This window comes from Cygnus atratus, chromosome 1 (genome assembly GCF_013377495.2).
Source record: "Cygnus atratus isolate AKBS03 ecotype Queensland, Australia chromosome 1, CAtr_DNAZoo_HiC_assembly, whole genome shotgun sequence".
NCBI lineage: Eukaryota > Metazoa > Chordata > Aves > Anseriformes > Anatidae > Cygnus > Cygnus atratus.
This window is the reverse complement of record NC_066362.1, coordinates 177,022,959-177,041,217: the sequence shown is the minus strand read 5'-3', so window position 1 is coordinate 177,041,217 and position 18,259 is coordinate 177,022,959. Positions and strand designations below refer to the sequence as shown.

Sequence of the window (18,259 nt, the reverse complement as noted above, 5' to 3'; positions counted from 1 at the left end):
ACACTAGCTTTCACAAAACTTACAGAAGTATCCTCAGGGTGCCTGTATTTAATTTGGTCAACCTTTGCCAAAGGTTACTGGCAGAGAAGAGGCCCCCAAAAAGAAGGCACCCAGCTTACTCTCAAAATAAATGAGGCTCGTGCTATCAGGCTAAAAAAACTGTTGTGTAGTACTATTGGAGACCAGCAGGTCTAAGAGAATAAAATATTACGAGTGATCTTCTAAAGTATTGTGAGCTGCAGAATGTCAGCAAAGGGATTTATTTTTATTTTTGCCTACAGCTAGCAGTCCAGAATCAGACCACAAAGAGTACAAAGGCTCTAAGCTACTTTCAAGATAACTTGGTGTGCCAGTAACCCAAACCACTGAAAGGAGGAAGAGTTCCAATATCTCCTGAGAAGAAGCCTCTCATGCTGCTTAATACATGAGATAATAGAGAAGCTTGGGATCAACGACCACACAAATAATTGAATTTAGTATAGATATAAATGGATTCCCAGAGTAAAGCAGCACTAGAGGCTTCAGATGTCAGGCATGAATATTTAAACATTTTTTTTAAAGCTGCAATGAGAAAAAGTAGAACAGAACATGTCTGGGGAATGTGAAGACTCCATACCTACACTGCATCATCTCTTAAAACAGTATATATTGCTAACTCAGGGTAAGTCAAAAAATAGATGGTAAAATGCATTAGAAGTGCAAATGACAGAAGCAAGTAAATATGAACCCAGTCACATAAGAATTTCAGAGAAAGAACTTGTATCAAACCAATATACACTTTTTACATGAAGAAATTCAGGATGGTTACTGTGGCTTTTACAGAATGGCGGAAGAAGTAAGAGTATTTCAATACAAAAGTCAACCTGCAACTGGTTTAGATTAGATGCATAATTAAGGCACTCCTTTTATTTTTTTAAAAATACTGAAAAGAAAAGAAAAGAAAAGAAAAGAAAAGAAAAGAAAAGAAAAGAAAAGAAAAGAAAAGAAAAGAAAAGAAAAGAGAAAATACGTGTAAGCTAGCAGCTAAAGAGTAAGAGGAGGCGAACTTCTTTACAGGTAAATGAACATCATAATATCTACGTTTAAACCAATCCAGGTCATATATGTTTATGAAACTGTGACAGAGGAAGCTAATCCTGTCTACCATTAATAGTAATTTGTAAAAAAAAAAAATGGTGAAAGATCAATTGGCACCAGAGACGTGGATAAAAGTAGCATTAGTTTATAATAAATTATGCAGGAAGTTGACAAAGTCCAAATCTGGAAATTAAGGAAACTACCTTCATGTAAATTTAACGCCAACTCCTTGAAAATTAAAACCTTACTTAGAAGCACTGCAACCATACCTAGAAGGAAAAGAGCTTTTCCTTTCCTTTGCCTGAGCAAATATAACTGTATTTGAACATAGATGCAATAAAACTGCATTTTAGTTAAGCACATGACACTTCCATCTGCCAATATCAGGCACTGAAAATACCGTGTCCAAGTGACTTATACACAGTGGAAAACATATACCAGAGAAGTTGGATGTAAATATGCTACCTTAATTCCTATGAAGTGGGTTTGCCCTGTTCCTTGACAATTGCACTATTAGCTACTTTAAAAGCACAGGTAATACAGGACGGTGAGTTAATGCCTCTTTTGCAGGACTTCCTTAATACACATTATCATACACAGACCTTCAGCATCATAACAGCATTGATAAGAGAAATGCATTTGCAGTTGGGTAACATGCATCCAGAACTGAAGTCTTGAATGGTGTCAGTAAAAGTAACTCTTATCTGGACAGTTAGCTATTTTGTAATTAAATATTTCATACATAAGCAATAAAGTGATACCTGTGTCTAAATTTCTTATATATCATAAGGTCACAATAAGACTTTTCTTCTTTATTCTAACACAAGCAGACTTGTTACTGCTTTTTCACAGAACTCACACTAGAAAATACATAAGCTGCTTCAGGTTTATCACAAATATTTATTTGCAAAAGATCATTTCTCCAGATAAGCTAAATGCTGAAGTTTTAGACGTCTCCTTTTTGTTTCTGATGGATTTCATCTGTTTTTTTCATCCATCCAAATGCAAAGGCATTTAAATCCCCATTCCCTCAATGAATGACAGAATCTTTAAAGCAAGAAAACTCTCAGCAGCAAAGTGTTAATAATTTTTATAGACTTGGGGCAGAAAGTATCAGTATGACTTCTTTTTTTCTGAGGAATGCTGATTCTGCAAACAAGTAAGACTATTTTGTTACGCATCTGCATTTTTCAAGTACATATCAAAGAAATCCTGTCTTTCCTTGCAAGCCCTCCACTCCGGCAAGCACATTCCAAACCTAGTAGCTGCTTCAGAATGAAACATTTTTACTGAACTGAGTTAGAAAAAGGCACCCAGAGCACGAAGAAGGCGAGCCATATCATTAGCAGTCACTCTCTCCAAGAGAAAGCCACTCACGTGAACAGATTTCTCCCTTCAGGCTTTTTTCCTTACTCATTATTTTCAGAATCATTACTTGCCTTAAACTGTCAGTAATTTATACACAGCATTATAAACAGGGGGAAGAAAGCGTTTATTTTACCTTCACAAGACAGGCCGTGAGAAGTGACTCCAGAGAGGCTCTCTCTACACACGTTACAGAAGGTAGGTCGGGCATGGGAGCAGGCGTACCAGTTATGCATCCCTGAGAAATGTTCCACATTAAACTGTGCGGTCTAGTAAAGGAGAAGTTAAGACAAATTTGCAAGTACAGAACACAGCTACGGTGACTGAAATTACCTATGGTTCCACATTACAGGGGGACAGTGCAATGTTCATGAAAAGCATTTTCAAAAGGATACTCAGCTTGCTTTCCCTCCAAACTTCTAAACAAAAGTATCATAAAAAGCTTTCATTCTGCTAGTAAAGCTCTTAACATGAAGCTTCATTCTGATATCAAATACGCTTTTCACACTTAAAAGGGTGGACTACTCTAGTTCTGTGTCCTGTAGCTTGATCTGTTGAGCTAGAACAGGTTGCACCAACAGGGTTATCAACTTACCTCATAGTGTTCCCTGGACTGTACGGACTTTAAAGAGCTTATCCAGTCCTCCATTTCTTTTCTGTTCTCAGCACACAATATTAGCCTCCTAAATGGAGTGATTATCTGGAAAAGATTTGCACTCTGATGATTCCAAATAGTAAAGCTCATGATAGAATACAGTATTTAATGTAAACTGTGAGATGAAGCTAAAGGAAAAAACATCCTAGACCACAAGTTATTCAATGTTTAAAAGTAACATTTTCTTTAATACACTACCAACAATGAAAAAGTTTGCTTTTCCTTCTGCAGTTCCCAAGATTCAAATTGGGCTTCAATACAGTTTTTTACAATGTACATTGATTATGCCTCCTTCACGGCTCTTTGTTGATGCACTAAGGCTTAAATACTCAAGCAGAAGACACTGAAACCAGTAAAAGAAATGTTCTAGAAATTACTAATTTGCTATGATTGCAATCCTAGTTCATAACAGCATTATAGCAACCGCAAGATCCATTCAAATTACTATAAACAAACAAACAAAAACCTCCAAGTCTTAAAAACTACAAAAGCTTTCACCATATTTCTCTAACTTATATATTGACATTACATTTACAGAGTTTTACACATATATACATTTAAACACGAACTTTCTGTATAAAGTCTCAGTCTAGGAACACAAACAAATCTTTATAGGAAGACATGGAAAACAAAAGTAAACAGCTGAAAACAAATCCTACAGTCCTTCTAGAGCAGCTGAAGGAATTCCTGAAGCAAGTTGATGCTGAGGAGTTTTCAGTGGTCTGGATTTAGATTCTAGAAATCTGAAAATGCTTTACCTAGGAGGTTCAGAGAGTGGACGCTGTTTCCCCCTTTCCCTCACTAGTAGAAAAATAATTAAAATAACAGTAAAGCACCAGAAACTATCAGCTAACTCCCACTGAAATTATTTTGAGCAATGCACTAAAATAGATGAAGCAGTTACTTTCACAGCAAAGAATTTAAAACAAAATAACTACAAGAAATTACAGGGAAATTATTTGTGATTTTTTTTGGAGGAAGTCTGAAAAAAATAAAATTAAATCTTTATCACTCATATATAAATCCATTGCATTGCATGTACCACCCACACCTGCTTATTGCTTAAATAAAACAAAGAAAGGACCAAGAAAGGACCACCAAAAAACATCAGCTCTGAATATTTTTTAAATGCTACAGGCTAGATATTAAAACATTTGCACAATATTAGTAAGCACTTATCTACATCTGCATTTACTTACCTAGTCTCTGCTGTAAATAGTCTCTAGCCTTGATTTGTCCTACCCGCTTCTTCATTAAACTGAGCTGCACTTTAACATATCTCAGAGGCAACGTAACTGAAGTGCAGCAAGCTGCAAGTCACATGGAGGAGAGGCAAAAACCCTTTGGGCTTGCCTTTCTTTTTTTTTTTTTTTTTTTTGATGTACGCACTTCACATCGAAGTGAATAGTTTCTCTGTTTTCTATTTCCCTCAATCATGCTTAAGCTTTTTAATAAGGTTTATTAGTAGCTATCCATGACTCTTCCTAAAGAACAGTTAATGCAAAGAGCAATGCTTCTCTCATTAGTTTGGAGCCAAACAGACGCTTTATTACTTCAAAATGTTTTTCTAGGCCAGGTCATCAAATGAAGCCCAGAAAAGCCATTAAATCATAATATAACCCTGGCTCCAACAACAATCAGCATTCTGCAGGAATTTCCAGGTTTCAGTAGACTCAGAAATCTTATTTGCACAAAAACACCCAACCAGATTATTTCCTATTAGCTAGCATGACATTATAACATGGATTAAGTAAGGGCAAAGTCCACCCAAAATCCTGCACTTCACGTCTGTCCTTCCTCCCTGCTCATTACTGATTCTAACCTGTAACGAGATGCTGTGAAATGCCACTAAGCAACAACTGCCGCATTTACTGCTGAAGACTCTTAGAAATCTTGATCTTGATAAATGTAACATTTATTTTTATTACTCATTTCTTTAATATTACCAACCACAGAAATCCCCTGCCCATTCTCTCACTCTCCCCTCCCAAAATCAAGACCTTGGGTTGTTACCTATGCTGAATTATCTAGTGCCAGCTGAGATGCCCTTTGGTAATCCAAGGCATCTGCACAGGGCTGGTAGACACAATAGAGGGCCATAGCACCTAGAGAAGTAGGTATGAAAAAGGCAGGTGGGACACCCAAGGGCATCCCTAAAGGTCCTACACACAAATGTACAGGCAACCAAATCATGTCACCAAACACTGCTAACTAATGCATACAAACATACCAGAAATTCCTATATCCCATTATATATATATATATAATATTATATTATATATTATAATATTATAATATTAATGGGAGCGGGCCCATTATATATATAATAATACATATATATAATATTATGTTATCTGTTGAGAGTATTTCAGCAGCCTAAGAGTTAAATTATATACTGATGATGGCACGAATGTAGGATTACTTATCAGTGCTATAAAAATAAAAATGAAATTTGGAAGATACATTTCTGTAAATATACAGCATCTATATAATTGATGATTAATCTACATATTCCCTTTAAATTACATGTTTCTAACAACTTCAAGAAGGAATATGATACATAAAAGAAGACAAAATGCATTATATGCAAAAATACTGATAATTCCAAGGGGGAGGGGAGAGAGAGAAAGAATCTAAGCAGTCCATTTAGGTTTTCATCCATTTCAGACTCTACAAAATCATGGAGAAGATGTATTATTAGATAGTTCATGTAACATAAGAACTCAGGGAATCAAGGAACTGATTATCAAACAAAAAGAAGTGTTTTTTATCTAAATGTAACACATCATTAAGATTTGAAAGTATTCCCAAAGGCTGCTTAGAAGACCAAAAGTATAAATGTCTAAGAAGGTATTTGACAAATTCATCAAGAACAGATGCATCATATACTGTAAAACAGTATCCCAAACCTTCAGCTTAGGAAGTCCTTAAAGTCCAACAGCTACTGAATATTATGAAATTATGCAAGAGGAAGAATCACTATACATGTCCTATGTCCTAAACTCCTTTCATGAATATCTGCTACTGCTGCTATATGACTCCAATTCAGCATACATTTATGAGCTTTACAGTAACTCAGTATAGCTGTTCTTGGTTGTCCTAAACTGAGAATAATTTCCTTGATCATCTTATCTGTGTTTACACAAAAGGCAGGCTTTCTGTGCGAGCCTCATGAAGTTCAACAAGGCCAAGTGCAAGGTGCTGCATATGGGTCAGGACAATCCCAAGCCCAAATACAGGCTGGGCAGAGAATGGATTGAGAGCAGCCCTGAGGACCTGGGGGTGTTGGCTGATGAGAAGCTCACCATGAGCTGGCAATGTGCACCTGTAGCCCGAAAAGCCAGCCGTATCCTGCGCTGCACCAAAACAGCGTGGCCAGCAGGTTGAGGGAGGTGATTGTCCCCCTTTGCTCTGCTCTCGTGAGACCCCATCTGGAGCACTGTGTTCAGCTCTGGGGCCCCTGGCACAAGAAGGATGTGGACCTATTAGAGCGAGTCCAGAGGAGGGTCATGAAGATGATCAGAGGGCAAGAGGTAATGACCTTAAACTACAAAAGGGTAGGTTTAGATTAGATATGAGGAAGAAATTCTTCACTCAGAGAGTGGTGAGACCCTGGCACAGGTTGCCCAGAGAAGCTGTGGCTGCCCCATCCCTGGAGGTGTTCAAGGCCAGGCTGGATCGGGCTTTGGGCAACCTGGTCTGGTGGGAGGTGTCCGTGCTCAGGGCAGGGGGTTTGGAACTGGGTGATCTTTAAGGTCCCTTCCAACCCAAACCATTCTGTGATTCTTATTAATGCTCACAGAATGTTATGATAAATTAACCTCAGTGATATGTTTAGAGTGCATTTATTAAAGACAGTTAAACTTGCAAGCAGATATGATCAAAATTTAAATGCTTTTAATTGTCCTTAGAACTAATTTCTAACCATGTAAATTGGATTTTGCTCGTTATCTCATCTCATTGCATGTACCCATATTCAGATTCTTGTAGTCAGTATCTTTTCTTCTATTACATATCTCATTTTTTTTCCTTTATTACTGCTCACTGCCCCAAATATGACTATTTATATATCACTCTGAATATGCTAAACTCTCAATAGACAAGAAGAAATCATAAAATGCAATGACAAAGAAGTATCACAGGAACCACTGGAAGACCACTGAGGGAACATAAGAATGAGAAAATTCTTAAATCTTAGGGGGAGTCAGGTGCTAATGGTTCACACGCTGACAAAGCAGCAGACAAATCTAAAAGGACGAAGCAGCAGACAAAAGGCCTTAAAAATAAATAAATCAAGCAGATTTAATTTAGAAGATTAAGTTGCACTGAAAATTTTCACCCTTGCCAAGTAGCCAGGAAGAAGTCATTGCTGATTTTGGAAGAGTGAGATACCAAAGCCAGATACTGCAGTATATTGGAAAGTAATGAAATTGAGGTAGTGGGAATAAAAAACACTTTTAACGCAGTAGGGATAGAGAGAACATGCACAGTCTCAAAAGTCAATGGGAAACAATGCAAATCCTAAAACATCAGAGAGAATAAAAAATGTCTGAATAGCAAGAAAGGTGGTCCACTGTTGCAATAATGTTCCTGTCATGTTCAGGAAAATAACGGGCTTTTTCAGTGGGGGAATGAAGGAGAGAAGAGGACATTTTTCGGTCTGTCACAATACAACGTCTTGCCATAAACTGGGATTTTCACACATGTTGAAACTAAAATAATCTGGTTCTAAAAAAATATAAATACTTGTATACATATACATATACAGATGTACATCCAGAAATTATTTTGATGAAAACGACAGAGTCAAGTTTTGGGCCACTACTGCAATTTTTATTTCAAAGAGCACTTATTAGGAAAAAGCTTAAAACCTTGAAGAGAAATAAAATTACCATTAATTTCACTGCAAATTTGAAAGCAACTTTTGCTTTCATGGGGGCTAACTTTACCAACAACATTCTATATAAATATAAACCCATTGGGTTGAAGGCATAACTTTTAAAATTAAATCATTAAGAACCAAAGTTCAGTTAGAGCACATTTTCTAGATGTCAACATTTTATCACATCAGCAGTATTTCAGAAGATACAGGTCCTACAGTTTGGTGGCTAAAGTTCACGGTTCCTTTATGTGGAAGTCCTGTGCACTACAAAGGGTGTTGATTTAGTCAGGTTACAGGCTGGCAATGTGATGAATTCATTCTCTTTACTGCAATACAGGAACAAAGATGCTGCCATAAACATCTCCCTTGCACATTTACGAGGTAAAATACTTAATCTGTCTTCCAAACAATCACTGTTCATCTTACCAGCAAGTCAAAGCAAGGTAAATCAAAAATAAATTAATGCCAGGGTATTTCAACTAAGCAGTCTTTTATAGACAACAGCAGTTATTGATAGGTACTTCAACTAATATAAATATTATGCGCTGTCTCGAATACTTATACATTATCAAAAAGAAAACAGCAGCGTAAAATTGCAAAATCAATGCTGTCAACAATACAGTAAAATGGTGGCTTCTTTGTGGATGTTCTGGAATACACCTTTTCTGCTTCCCTTCTCATTGTAACTACATCAAAACCAAATTCTTATGGTTTTTGTGCACACATGAACGTCCCTAAAACCACAATTCACCATTAAAAACTGCATTAATTATTTGGAAAAAAAAAGATATTTCACAGCAATATTGTAATTTGCTATCAAAAACAAAGCCAAAACATCAATTCAAAGAAAAATGCACACACTACATTTGCTAATCAAGAAAATAATGGTCTGCATTCAGCAGCAATAGAGCAGCTATTGTAAAGCACCCCACTTCCTGCAACATGATATTTGCATTAAAGTAACTTGTGCTGCTCTGAACTATTATCAGGCATTAGACTAATAGCACTTAGTATGACAGATCTTGAATTGGCTTAGTAATGTAGAAACATCACTTAGAAGCGGGTGGGGAAATGGTTTTCCTGTTCTTTGAACAGATATTTTTAAAATATCTTTCTGGAACAAATGAAGAGAGGGCAATATAACAAGAGAGCACTCCCCACCTTTCCTGTTAGGGACAGCACCTAACATCTGGGGCGTGTACATAAGAGAATCAATGCTTTGTAACTTATCTGTCCTGTAAGAAGTTGGGGAGTGAGTTCTGGCAAATAATACTGTGGCAGGATAGCAGTCCTCCCTTGCTATCTGTTTGCCCCTTCATTTTCTTGTCCTCATGGAAATGAGGACCCCACCACATTCACAAGGACCTTGGAGGATGGATGAATGCATCTTTGTCATAGACATGGGTGTAGGCTGCTTGGGTCATTGATGCATATGAATCTACCTGAACCTGTCTGCAAAAATCACAAAGATTAACAGTTGGGTACTTTTATTTTTTTTGTGTTAAGAATACTAAATAAATTATACAGAGCTATCACTACCAAACATGTAACTAGTGCTTTACAGTGAATAGTCAGTATTATTTTTCAAGACAAGCCAGACAAAAGTATAAATTACCACACAGAGGGAGTTGAGAACTTAAAAGCAAGGTGAGTAATAAATGGCTATTGTATTTGCCTGAGAACAATACAGAATTTATTATCAGACCAATTAGTTCTGTCTACTCCACTAAAATGTTGCTTCCCTCTTTTTGCTGGCATTCTCCCATTTCACTGTTGCCATTCTCACAAGTAACAAAACAATGTGTGTTTTTGGCCCCCATGGTAAGAATTTTGATTCTTAGGAGAGGGAAGGAAAGGTCCCATGATGCATATCCCACACCAGCACACCAGGACAAATGGGCTGAACTAAAAGGCAGGACCCACGTACAAGGTCTGCACTGATTTCACTTTGCAGTCGAATCCAGGCCAGGCAACTTAGGTGTCTTTGGTGGACCACATCCCTAGCAAAAATGAAGGAGCATCTCCCAGAATATGAAGGACAAGAAGATGACACAGAGTCACCTTCAGCATGTATTCACCAACAGGAAGTCATGCTTGACCAACCTGATAACCTTCTATGATGAAATGACTGTCTAAGGTGGATGAAGGGAAAGAGGTGGATATTACTTAACTTCAGTAAGGCTTTCAGCACTATCCCATAAGCTCCTCATATAAAAATTGATGCAGTATGGGCTGGATGAGGGCACAATAAGGTAGATTGAAAACTAGCTCCCAGAGAGAGTTGTGGTCTATGTCACAAAGTTTAATTGGAGGCCAGTAACTAGCAGTGCACCCCAGGGGTCAATAGTCAGGTCCAGTCCTGTTCACCATCTTCATTCATGATCTAGACCATGGGGCAGCGTACCCTCAGCAAGTCTGCAGATGACACAAAACTGGGGGGAGTAGTGCATACAGCAAAAGGTAGAGCTGCTATCCAGAGGCACCTCGAAGGGGGAAGAGAAATGGGCTGACAGGAACCTCATGGACAAGAAGCGCATTGTTCTGTACCTTGGGAGAAATAATCCCAGGCATCAGCAAATGCTGCGGGCAGTCCATTTGTAAAAGAGCTTTGCAGAAAAGGAACAGGAGTCAATGACATGTCCTTGTGGCAAAGGTGTCCAGCAGTATCCTGGACTGTGTTAGACAAACTATTGCCAGCAGGGAGGTGATCCTTCCCATCTACTCAGCACTGGTGAGGCCACACCTGGAGTACTGGGTCCAGTCCTGGGTACTCCAGTACAAGAGAGACACAAACATGCTGTAGAGAATCCAACAAAGGGCCACCAAGATGATCAGAGGGATGGAGCACCTCTCCTATGAAGAGAGGCTGAGAGAGCTGGGAGTGCTCAGCCTAGAGAAGAGGAGGCTTGGGGGGGATCTTATCAATGTCTGAATGAGGGTGCAGAGAAGACGGAGCCAGGCTTTTTTCAGTGGTGCCCCATGACAGGATAAGATGCGGTAGGCACAAACTGAAACACAAAAGGCTCCATCTGAACATCAGCAAACACTTCTGTTTTTTACTCTGCAGGTGCATGAGCACAGGTCCAGGTTGCTCAGAGAGGTTGAGGAGTCTCCCTCTTTGAAAATATTCAAAAGCCACTTGTACGCTGTCCTGGACAGCCAGCTCTAGATGGCCCTGCTTGAGTAGCAGGGTTGGCCCAGGTGATTTCCTTCCAACCTCAGCTCTGCTGTCATTCTGTGAAAACAGAATCCAGGTAAATCAAGAAATCCAGCTACAACATGTCCTGTCGGGAACAATAAAACAGATGCACAAAGTAACCAGCAAAGATGAGTTTGTCAGAAACCAACAGTTTCTCTGTTTTGACCTCATGTATCCAACATAAACCAACTGTAAAAATAAAAATATCATTCCTTCAGAAGTACAAGCTTATAGCAAGACATTTACAAGAACCAGCGTAGGAAAGCGTCATCAATTTGGACTGGAGAATCAGAAATTTATCTTAAATCAGTACTTAAATATAGTAAAAACAACCAACCATTCTTGTAAACGTAAACTGGAAACTGCTATATATAGTTCAAGGCCTGCAAGTTCTTTGAAGTTTTTACATAAAATGTTGTTAAGTCACTTCGCAGGGCTGTGCTCTTAGTGCCTGCCTCACAAGCTCATTACATGTCTAGCAGATGGGACGGCTTCAGTGCTTCAAGGAAGACATTTAGTTATATATTTAATGGCATTAGGTGTAAAGTTAGATAAAATAGAACAGCAGCTGACTGTTTTCTTCTGTAACAACAGACTCCTGTTTAAACATAATCCAGCTGCTTGAAGTTAAGGATCCTTGCTCACTTGAAGCAGGAAATTTATTCAAAGCTTACGCCAACAGCACTGTTTATAAAATTGTTTTGTATACAGGAACTGCACTGAGGGATACTTTTTAAGGTTTATCCAGGTATTTCAACTACTTTTAAAGCAAGAACAGAAAGAAACAACAGAGAACAGCAAAGCTCAAAACTGCAGGAAGAATGTAATCTGGCAATCCTCTTTCGCTAATTCATAGAACAGTGCTTGTACTCCAAATATCCCAGTGGTTCCATTGGTGCCATGCTATGAGTTCAGAGCAGTAAGTAAAAGATTTATTTATTTACTTATATGCAAGTCTACCTATTGTGTTTCACCAATTAGATAAACTCTTTGAAAACTAAAGGAAGAAAAAGAAACTTGCATTTTCTGTGACTTATTTTTTAAAACTTTCTGCTTAAGCTCAAAACTGCGGAAAGCTCCAGGTAAATGTAACCAGAACCAAAATATACAATATAGCCCAGAACATTGACATTTGAACGATCCCATTTTTTTCCTCTTCTGAAAACTGTTCAGCTTTCTTGTAATAGCTCAATCCCAAGTGATTTATCTACGGATTTTAGCCTCACAACTGAAAGGCTTTATTGCTTTTTCATAATGAAACTTAAAGCTTCAGTGTCTCCAGACACTCTAGGGAAAGGGAGACAGTGCATCATTCAGAGATAAGGAGCTTAAAACTTGAAAGCCACACCCAAAGCTACCCAAAGAGCTCTCAGCGTCATTACCTTTTCTTGTCACTGTCAGAGGGCAGGGGAAAATGGGCAAACGCTAAATGGAGGAAAAAACCTAAGTGCATCACAACTGCAAACTAATTGCTTTTGTCTCTCCTTTTTTTTTCCAGCATAATTAATTTGCTATTTCAGTTTTGTTTTGTTTCTAAGCTGCCTGTATATAGAAAAAAAATGGACAAGAAAATTGAACAAAATGGAATAAAAAGCACTTTCCCTTTGTTTCTGTGGTTTGGGTATTGCTCCGGCTAGGAGTAGCAAAAAGCCGACACCATTTAGAGGCTAATCAGTATCTGTATGAAGCAGCAGATAGCTCACAACTAGGGAAAAGCTAAATACATCCAAATAGTTAGCTACCCATTCAAAGCTGAGTCACATTGGTGAGGCTAGGAGAGAACTTGATCTGTTTCCAGCCATACTGCACCTTCCTAAGATATCGAGAGGACCTGATAACTTCAAGGATGTTACTCCAGGACCTCTGTCCACCTTGTACATGACTGCAAATAGGCACATGGGCAACGTCTGGATATGCCATCCCTGGACCTTGAAACTGTGGCATGCACTGCCCCTTGTGAGAAAACCAAAGCCAGAATTTGAAAAGCAATGTTTCTGGGAGTGGTATTCAGCTCACAGATAAGACACTTTAAGTAAAGACATCTACAAATGCATCTGAACTCCCACCATCCCCAGTATGTGCTGGGTAGAGCCATGTTCATACTGAACTTGAACTCAAAGGAAATTTAAGTGTATCCAAACCCAGGAAATTATTACACAACTAAAGGATAAATCTGATGTAAAGTATGCTGAGAGGAAACCTAAGGATAGCACCACACACAGTATATAGCACTTTACTGTTCTTTATTTTTTTCCTTCATGCAGATAATTTCATAATACCATGTCATTAATCTCCCAGGCTAAGAACAAGGCAATGATATTGAATTGTTTCATCTGTCACCCTACAAAACAGTGAGGACAGCTACTCTAAATCTCAGCTGTATGACAGAAAACGAGGTCTGTCTGAAACAGGCAATGCCAACACCTGTGGGATGCCAGTGGGAAAAACAAGTCCCATCATCGGAAGTGTTCAAAGTCAGGTTGGATGTGGCTTTAAACAACCTGATCTAGTGAAAGATGTCCCTGCTCATGGCAGGGGAGCTGGACTGGATGATCTTAAAGGTCCCTAACAACCCAAACAATTCTGTGATCCTATGATTATAAGGCTGTGAAGCAACTGTACTTTCTGGGCAGGCTGTGGAGCAGTAAGCACCTCAAGAAAAAATTTTGCTTCACAGTAGCTGAAACCAGGGGAAACCACCCGAAGTCTGGAAGAAGCCAAAGTCAGTCAGACCCAGGAGTGTCCCAAAACAGGAGCAGCAAGTTGATTTCACCAAACTACAGAAAAAAGAAGGAAAGTAAAGGAGAAACAGCAGAAAGCCCAGGAAAGGTCAACACACCTTTTAGGCCAGCAGAAACTGCCTAAAGAAAAAAATGACCGAGGTCAACATCTCGTATGTTCATTGAGAGTAAACTACAGCAAAATGGATTTTGTAAGCAGGCAGGACAGCATCAGAGAAATCCACTGGCATCCGTAAGCACTTCGGCACTTTATAAATAAAGCTAAAGAACCTGAACTTTGGGCTAGTCATTTTCAACAATTGTCAATACTAAAATTGAATTGGTGTTAGATTATCCAAATAGGAAAAAAATAGTATCAGGATAATTATTCCCAGCTTTGAGACTATCTCTGATTTCCAAAAAGACAGAAGTCTACAGTGTTCAAACCTAAAGAAAAGATGAAATGTTTAAAACTCCTCTGGGAAAATGCTGTTCTCATTTCCTCTTGATGTGGCTTGGGGAAAGTTAAGTATTTCTCCTATTCCCTGAAGAATTCCCTGAAGTTCCCATAGCCCCTGAAGAAAAGCCTCAGCTGGAACTCAGAAAAAAATCTGGGTGGCAAGAAAGGAAGCAAAGTGTGTCCAAGTCTCTAAGAAATTCACACCATCTACCCCGACACACTGCAAAGGTCTGGCAACACATTCTGTTTTAAAAGCCCATAGTTAATATTAAAATTTAATTTTCTAAAATCAATTAGAAGCAGCTAATCTCAACAATGAGCACAGAACTAAGTGACATCAGAAGAAGCAGTGCTGAAATAAACTGCTAAAAAGCAATGTGCCTTCAGGTCTAATTGTAATTTTCAACTTGAAATTCTGCTGAATGGCATGAATTTTTAGTACAACTGGGCAATCTCCCATTAAAACCAGTAAGTGTACAGTAGGATTCAAAGACAAGCAGAACTGTTTTGTGCTTTAAACTGGTTCCGCACAAATTATATACTGCTAAACTTTAAATCCATAGCTAAGATGTAAGATCCACTACAGCCAAAAACATAGATAGGAAACACTTTAAGCAGTACAGTTGCTGCAATGGAGTATATGGTCTCACAAATCTATAAAAAGGAGCTAACTATCTCAAACTAATTGGTGAAAGAAAATATAATCAGCAAATATACATGTTTAGCTTTTCAAAGTCTACCCATATGTACAGCAAATCAAGGGAATCACAGCCAGCTGGATAAATATATTTTCTTTAAAAACTTGTTATATAGAACCCTCTGCTTTCAAGTCAAAATGAATTGATAAATCTGACCAAAACAAGTGGAATTGGGGGAAAAAATCTTCAACTTTTTGGGACAAAATTGTGTTCAGGTTCTAACTTTAATGAAATACCATATGTGTTTGGTTTTTTTCCCCTTTTTTAAATAGGGAAAAATGTTTTGAAACAAAACTTATTGCCTTTAAGTTGAAATAAATTATTTCTGCTCAAAAAAGTTCAAACATCAGGTTGACCCATAATGGTTTTCAGTTCAGTCATTGAACCAAGAAGACTAATTATTTTCATGACCCAATCATGAGATGAGATGACAAGCTAATTGAGAGATGTTTAAAGATAAAAAGGAGTAATAGGTATTTTTAACATGGCAAAAAAATAACAGATAATAAACACCTTATTATTTTGTCACAAAATTTTGTGATGAAATTCTTACAGTAGAAAAGGAGTGTAAAGTAGTGTGGTGATATGGAAATGTTTACAGACAAAAAATTATCTGTAATAATAATTATTACAATGCATACAGCCAAGCAAGGTATTAAACAGACAGTACATTGGCTTAAAAAAAAAATCATTAAAAACTGAGACACACATACCAGAGGGGAAAAAAAACAAACAACAATACACGGAAACAGAAAAATAAGTATTTATGAATCACAGACAGCACCAAATTAACAGGAAAAGGACCTTGGTTTTGTCACACAGGATAAAAAATGCATAATGTGTGGCTGCTGCAGAAAACAGGCAAAACATGGAATCCACAAAGAATGCTAAAGGCTGTAACTTAGAAAATATTCTCAAACCGAAATGTCTTTGACTTGTGTTCACTTGGAAACCTTAGTGTAAAACCGGTCCACTTCCATGAAAATACTGCAGAAAAAGAGCTCGAAGAACAACAAGAATGGATAAGAGTACAGAAGAATATTTACAAAGAATATTTACATCAGAAAACAGGCAAATGAAAAGGAGGCAATAACAAAGATAAAATAAAGAACAGTTTATGGGTTTCTGCTGCCTTTCCCTCATCGTACTAGGTGAGAATTCTTAAAACCCCACTTCCTATCTAAGGAAATATTTTTCCACAGAATAAATGGACTCCCATATGATGTATAGCATCACTAAAACCAAAAAAATCAGCAAAAAAATGATATTAGACATTTCTGCAAGCATATCCAGAGTCACAGTAATCAATGTTATTGGCTGGAATACAAAGTCTCATTTCCAGCCAGTTTCCAATTACTAAGAACTGCAGCAGGCTTTCCAGGACAGCAGATCTGCCCACTGCAGCTCCTGCCCTCTCAAGATGACCATTCTCAGAAGCTGCATATTCAACAAAAAAGATTAGATTCGGAAGGCTGAAAGTCAGAGTCTACATTTTTGGTTGTCTGGATGACAAAGCTCCTATCACAGCTACAGGAGATTTAGTTAATCATCAGTGGAGTCTATAATGAATAGAGTAAATGCAGGAATCTACTTTAAATAGATATCAATCTTATCCTAGATACCTATATTTAGGGGTCTCTAAACCCATCACTGAATCCCAAACTGAAGTTAGGGCAATCTGAATCTCTATCCTGAGTAACATTGAGTACACTAGTTCCCATGTTCCTACAGGACACCTTCCAGAACAATAGTGAAATTGTTTCTTCTGTTACTCTCAGACACAATTAGATAAGATTTTATCTAGTCAGAATTTTCCCTTTTCTGAATATAAGAAAGTATGAAAGAAAGAAGATATAAGTAAGAAATTGAGTGTCCATGGCTTTTTGTAAAGTCTTAAATGGACTAGAAGTTGGCCTAACCTAAACTAAAGGTCTAACGGCAGCTATACAAAATAATACCTCAAAGCCAGAAATCCTACCTTGAAATTACTCTCTCTTCATATTTATCACAGAAGAGCATATCTGAATTATGTATTTTCAACACCAATTTGGATGGACTAACTACAGGTGCAGCCACAGGGTGCCTGTGCATAACCCAGGACATTTTCCCCATACACGTGTATCAACAATTGAAAGGCAGCATGGTTAACATCTACTGCTTGTTTCTTGTTGATGTGCATTAAAAATTCTTAATTATCTAAAGCAGGACAGAGGCTTAAGCCAAAAGCTAGCCTGTCAAAATCTCTTTTCAAATGACAATTCATAATCACTTTCCTTGCCCTAAAGAACTTCATTAATTGAATATGCCTGTTCAAGAAACATCTTAGTGTTTAAAAATCCCATTCCTTATAGCTTCCAAAACAAAAGCACACCACCAACAGTGCACGTGCCTAAGATCCCCATGCTTGCATGCTGGAGATCATCTATTCAGTCTCATTCAGCCTCAGCCTTGTTAAGGTAACAATAAGGATATTTTTCTAAAGGTGCTTGAGATATTAACAAGTCATCTTCTATCCCTGCAAACGAAAATGCATGAGGATTAAAGCTCTTGACAAAATTGGTCATTGTCCCATCTGCTTTTGTACAATAACATGGGAGACCGATTCATCCTAATCGTGTCCCCAAAGAGGTGGCACGCTGTGCAGCTATGCTCCTCAGGAACTGCAGAGGAAAATAAACAATCCATGGAGGCAGAAGCAAAGTGGAAAAAACATTCAGTAGAGTACTCAAAAACATCACAAGGACTCAATGCCACCCACCCACCCACAAAACTGTATTCACATGGAGAACAGAAGCCCTAGGTAGGCTCCTGATGTGGCTAATGGATAGGGCAAAGCAGATCTTTGATGGGCTCAATTGACTTGTTGAACTGGGTTTCTCTCTTCCCACAGACTTAGGAAACCCACACACAACACACAAGTGAGAAGAATTTGGCCTTCAGAGTAGAATTTAAAGCCTTCTGAAGTCAAGGGACACCGTTTGCTCTATTTCCTCTATTAGTAAGACAGTGGTCTACGCATTCCAGTAATACAAAATGTCTATAACCCATGAGAAGCTGCCCTAGCACAAGCTTGTTCACTAGGAATTATTTGCTAGAAATGAGATTGCTTTTCATTGAAAAGTAATAAAGAATAAAGCAATAAAGAAAAAAATGAAGAAGATAAGCTGTTTTAAATTTAGCAGCTCCTCATTTTAATTAGCAGA

The 18,259-nt window shown here is 38.0% G+C and overlaps 1 protein-coding gene across 6 annotated transcripts in view; it reads right to left on the bottom strand.

The window, feature by feature from the left end:
* Positions 1-18,259, bottom strand: part of DGKH (diacylglycerol kinase eta) — a 183,226-nt gene that overhangs the window by 67,715 nt on the left and 97,252 nt on the right. For 4 of the 6 annotated variants that reach the window (XM_035553390.2, XM_035553391.2, XM_035553392.2 and 1 more), the window contains 2 exons: positions 3,038-3,142; positions 2,579-2,711 (listed from right to left, as the gene is read on the bottom strand). In XM_035553390.2, coding sequence (XP_035409283.1) covers positions 2,579-2,711; positions 3,038-3,142 — 238 coding nt within the window. Of the gene's footprint in view, positions 1-2,578; positions 2,712-3,037; positions 3,143-18,259 lie in introns of those variants that run through there. The other 2 variants (XM_035553395.2, XM_035553398.2) reach the window with 2 other exon arrangements.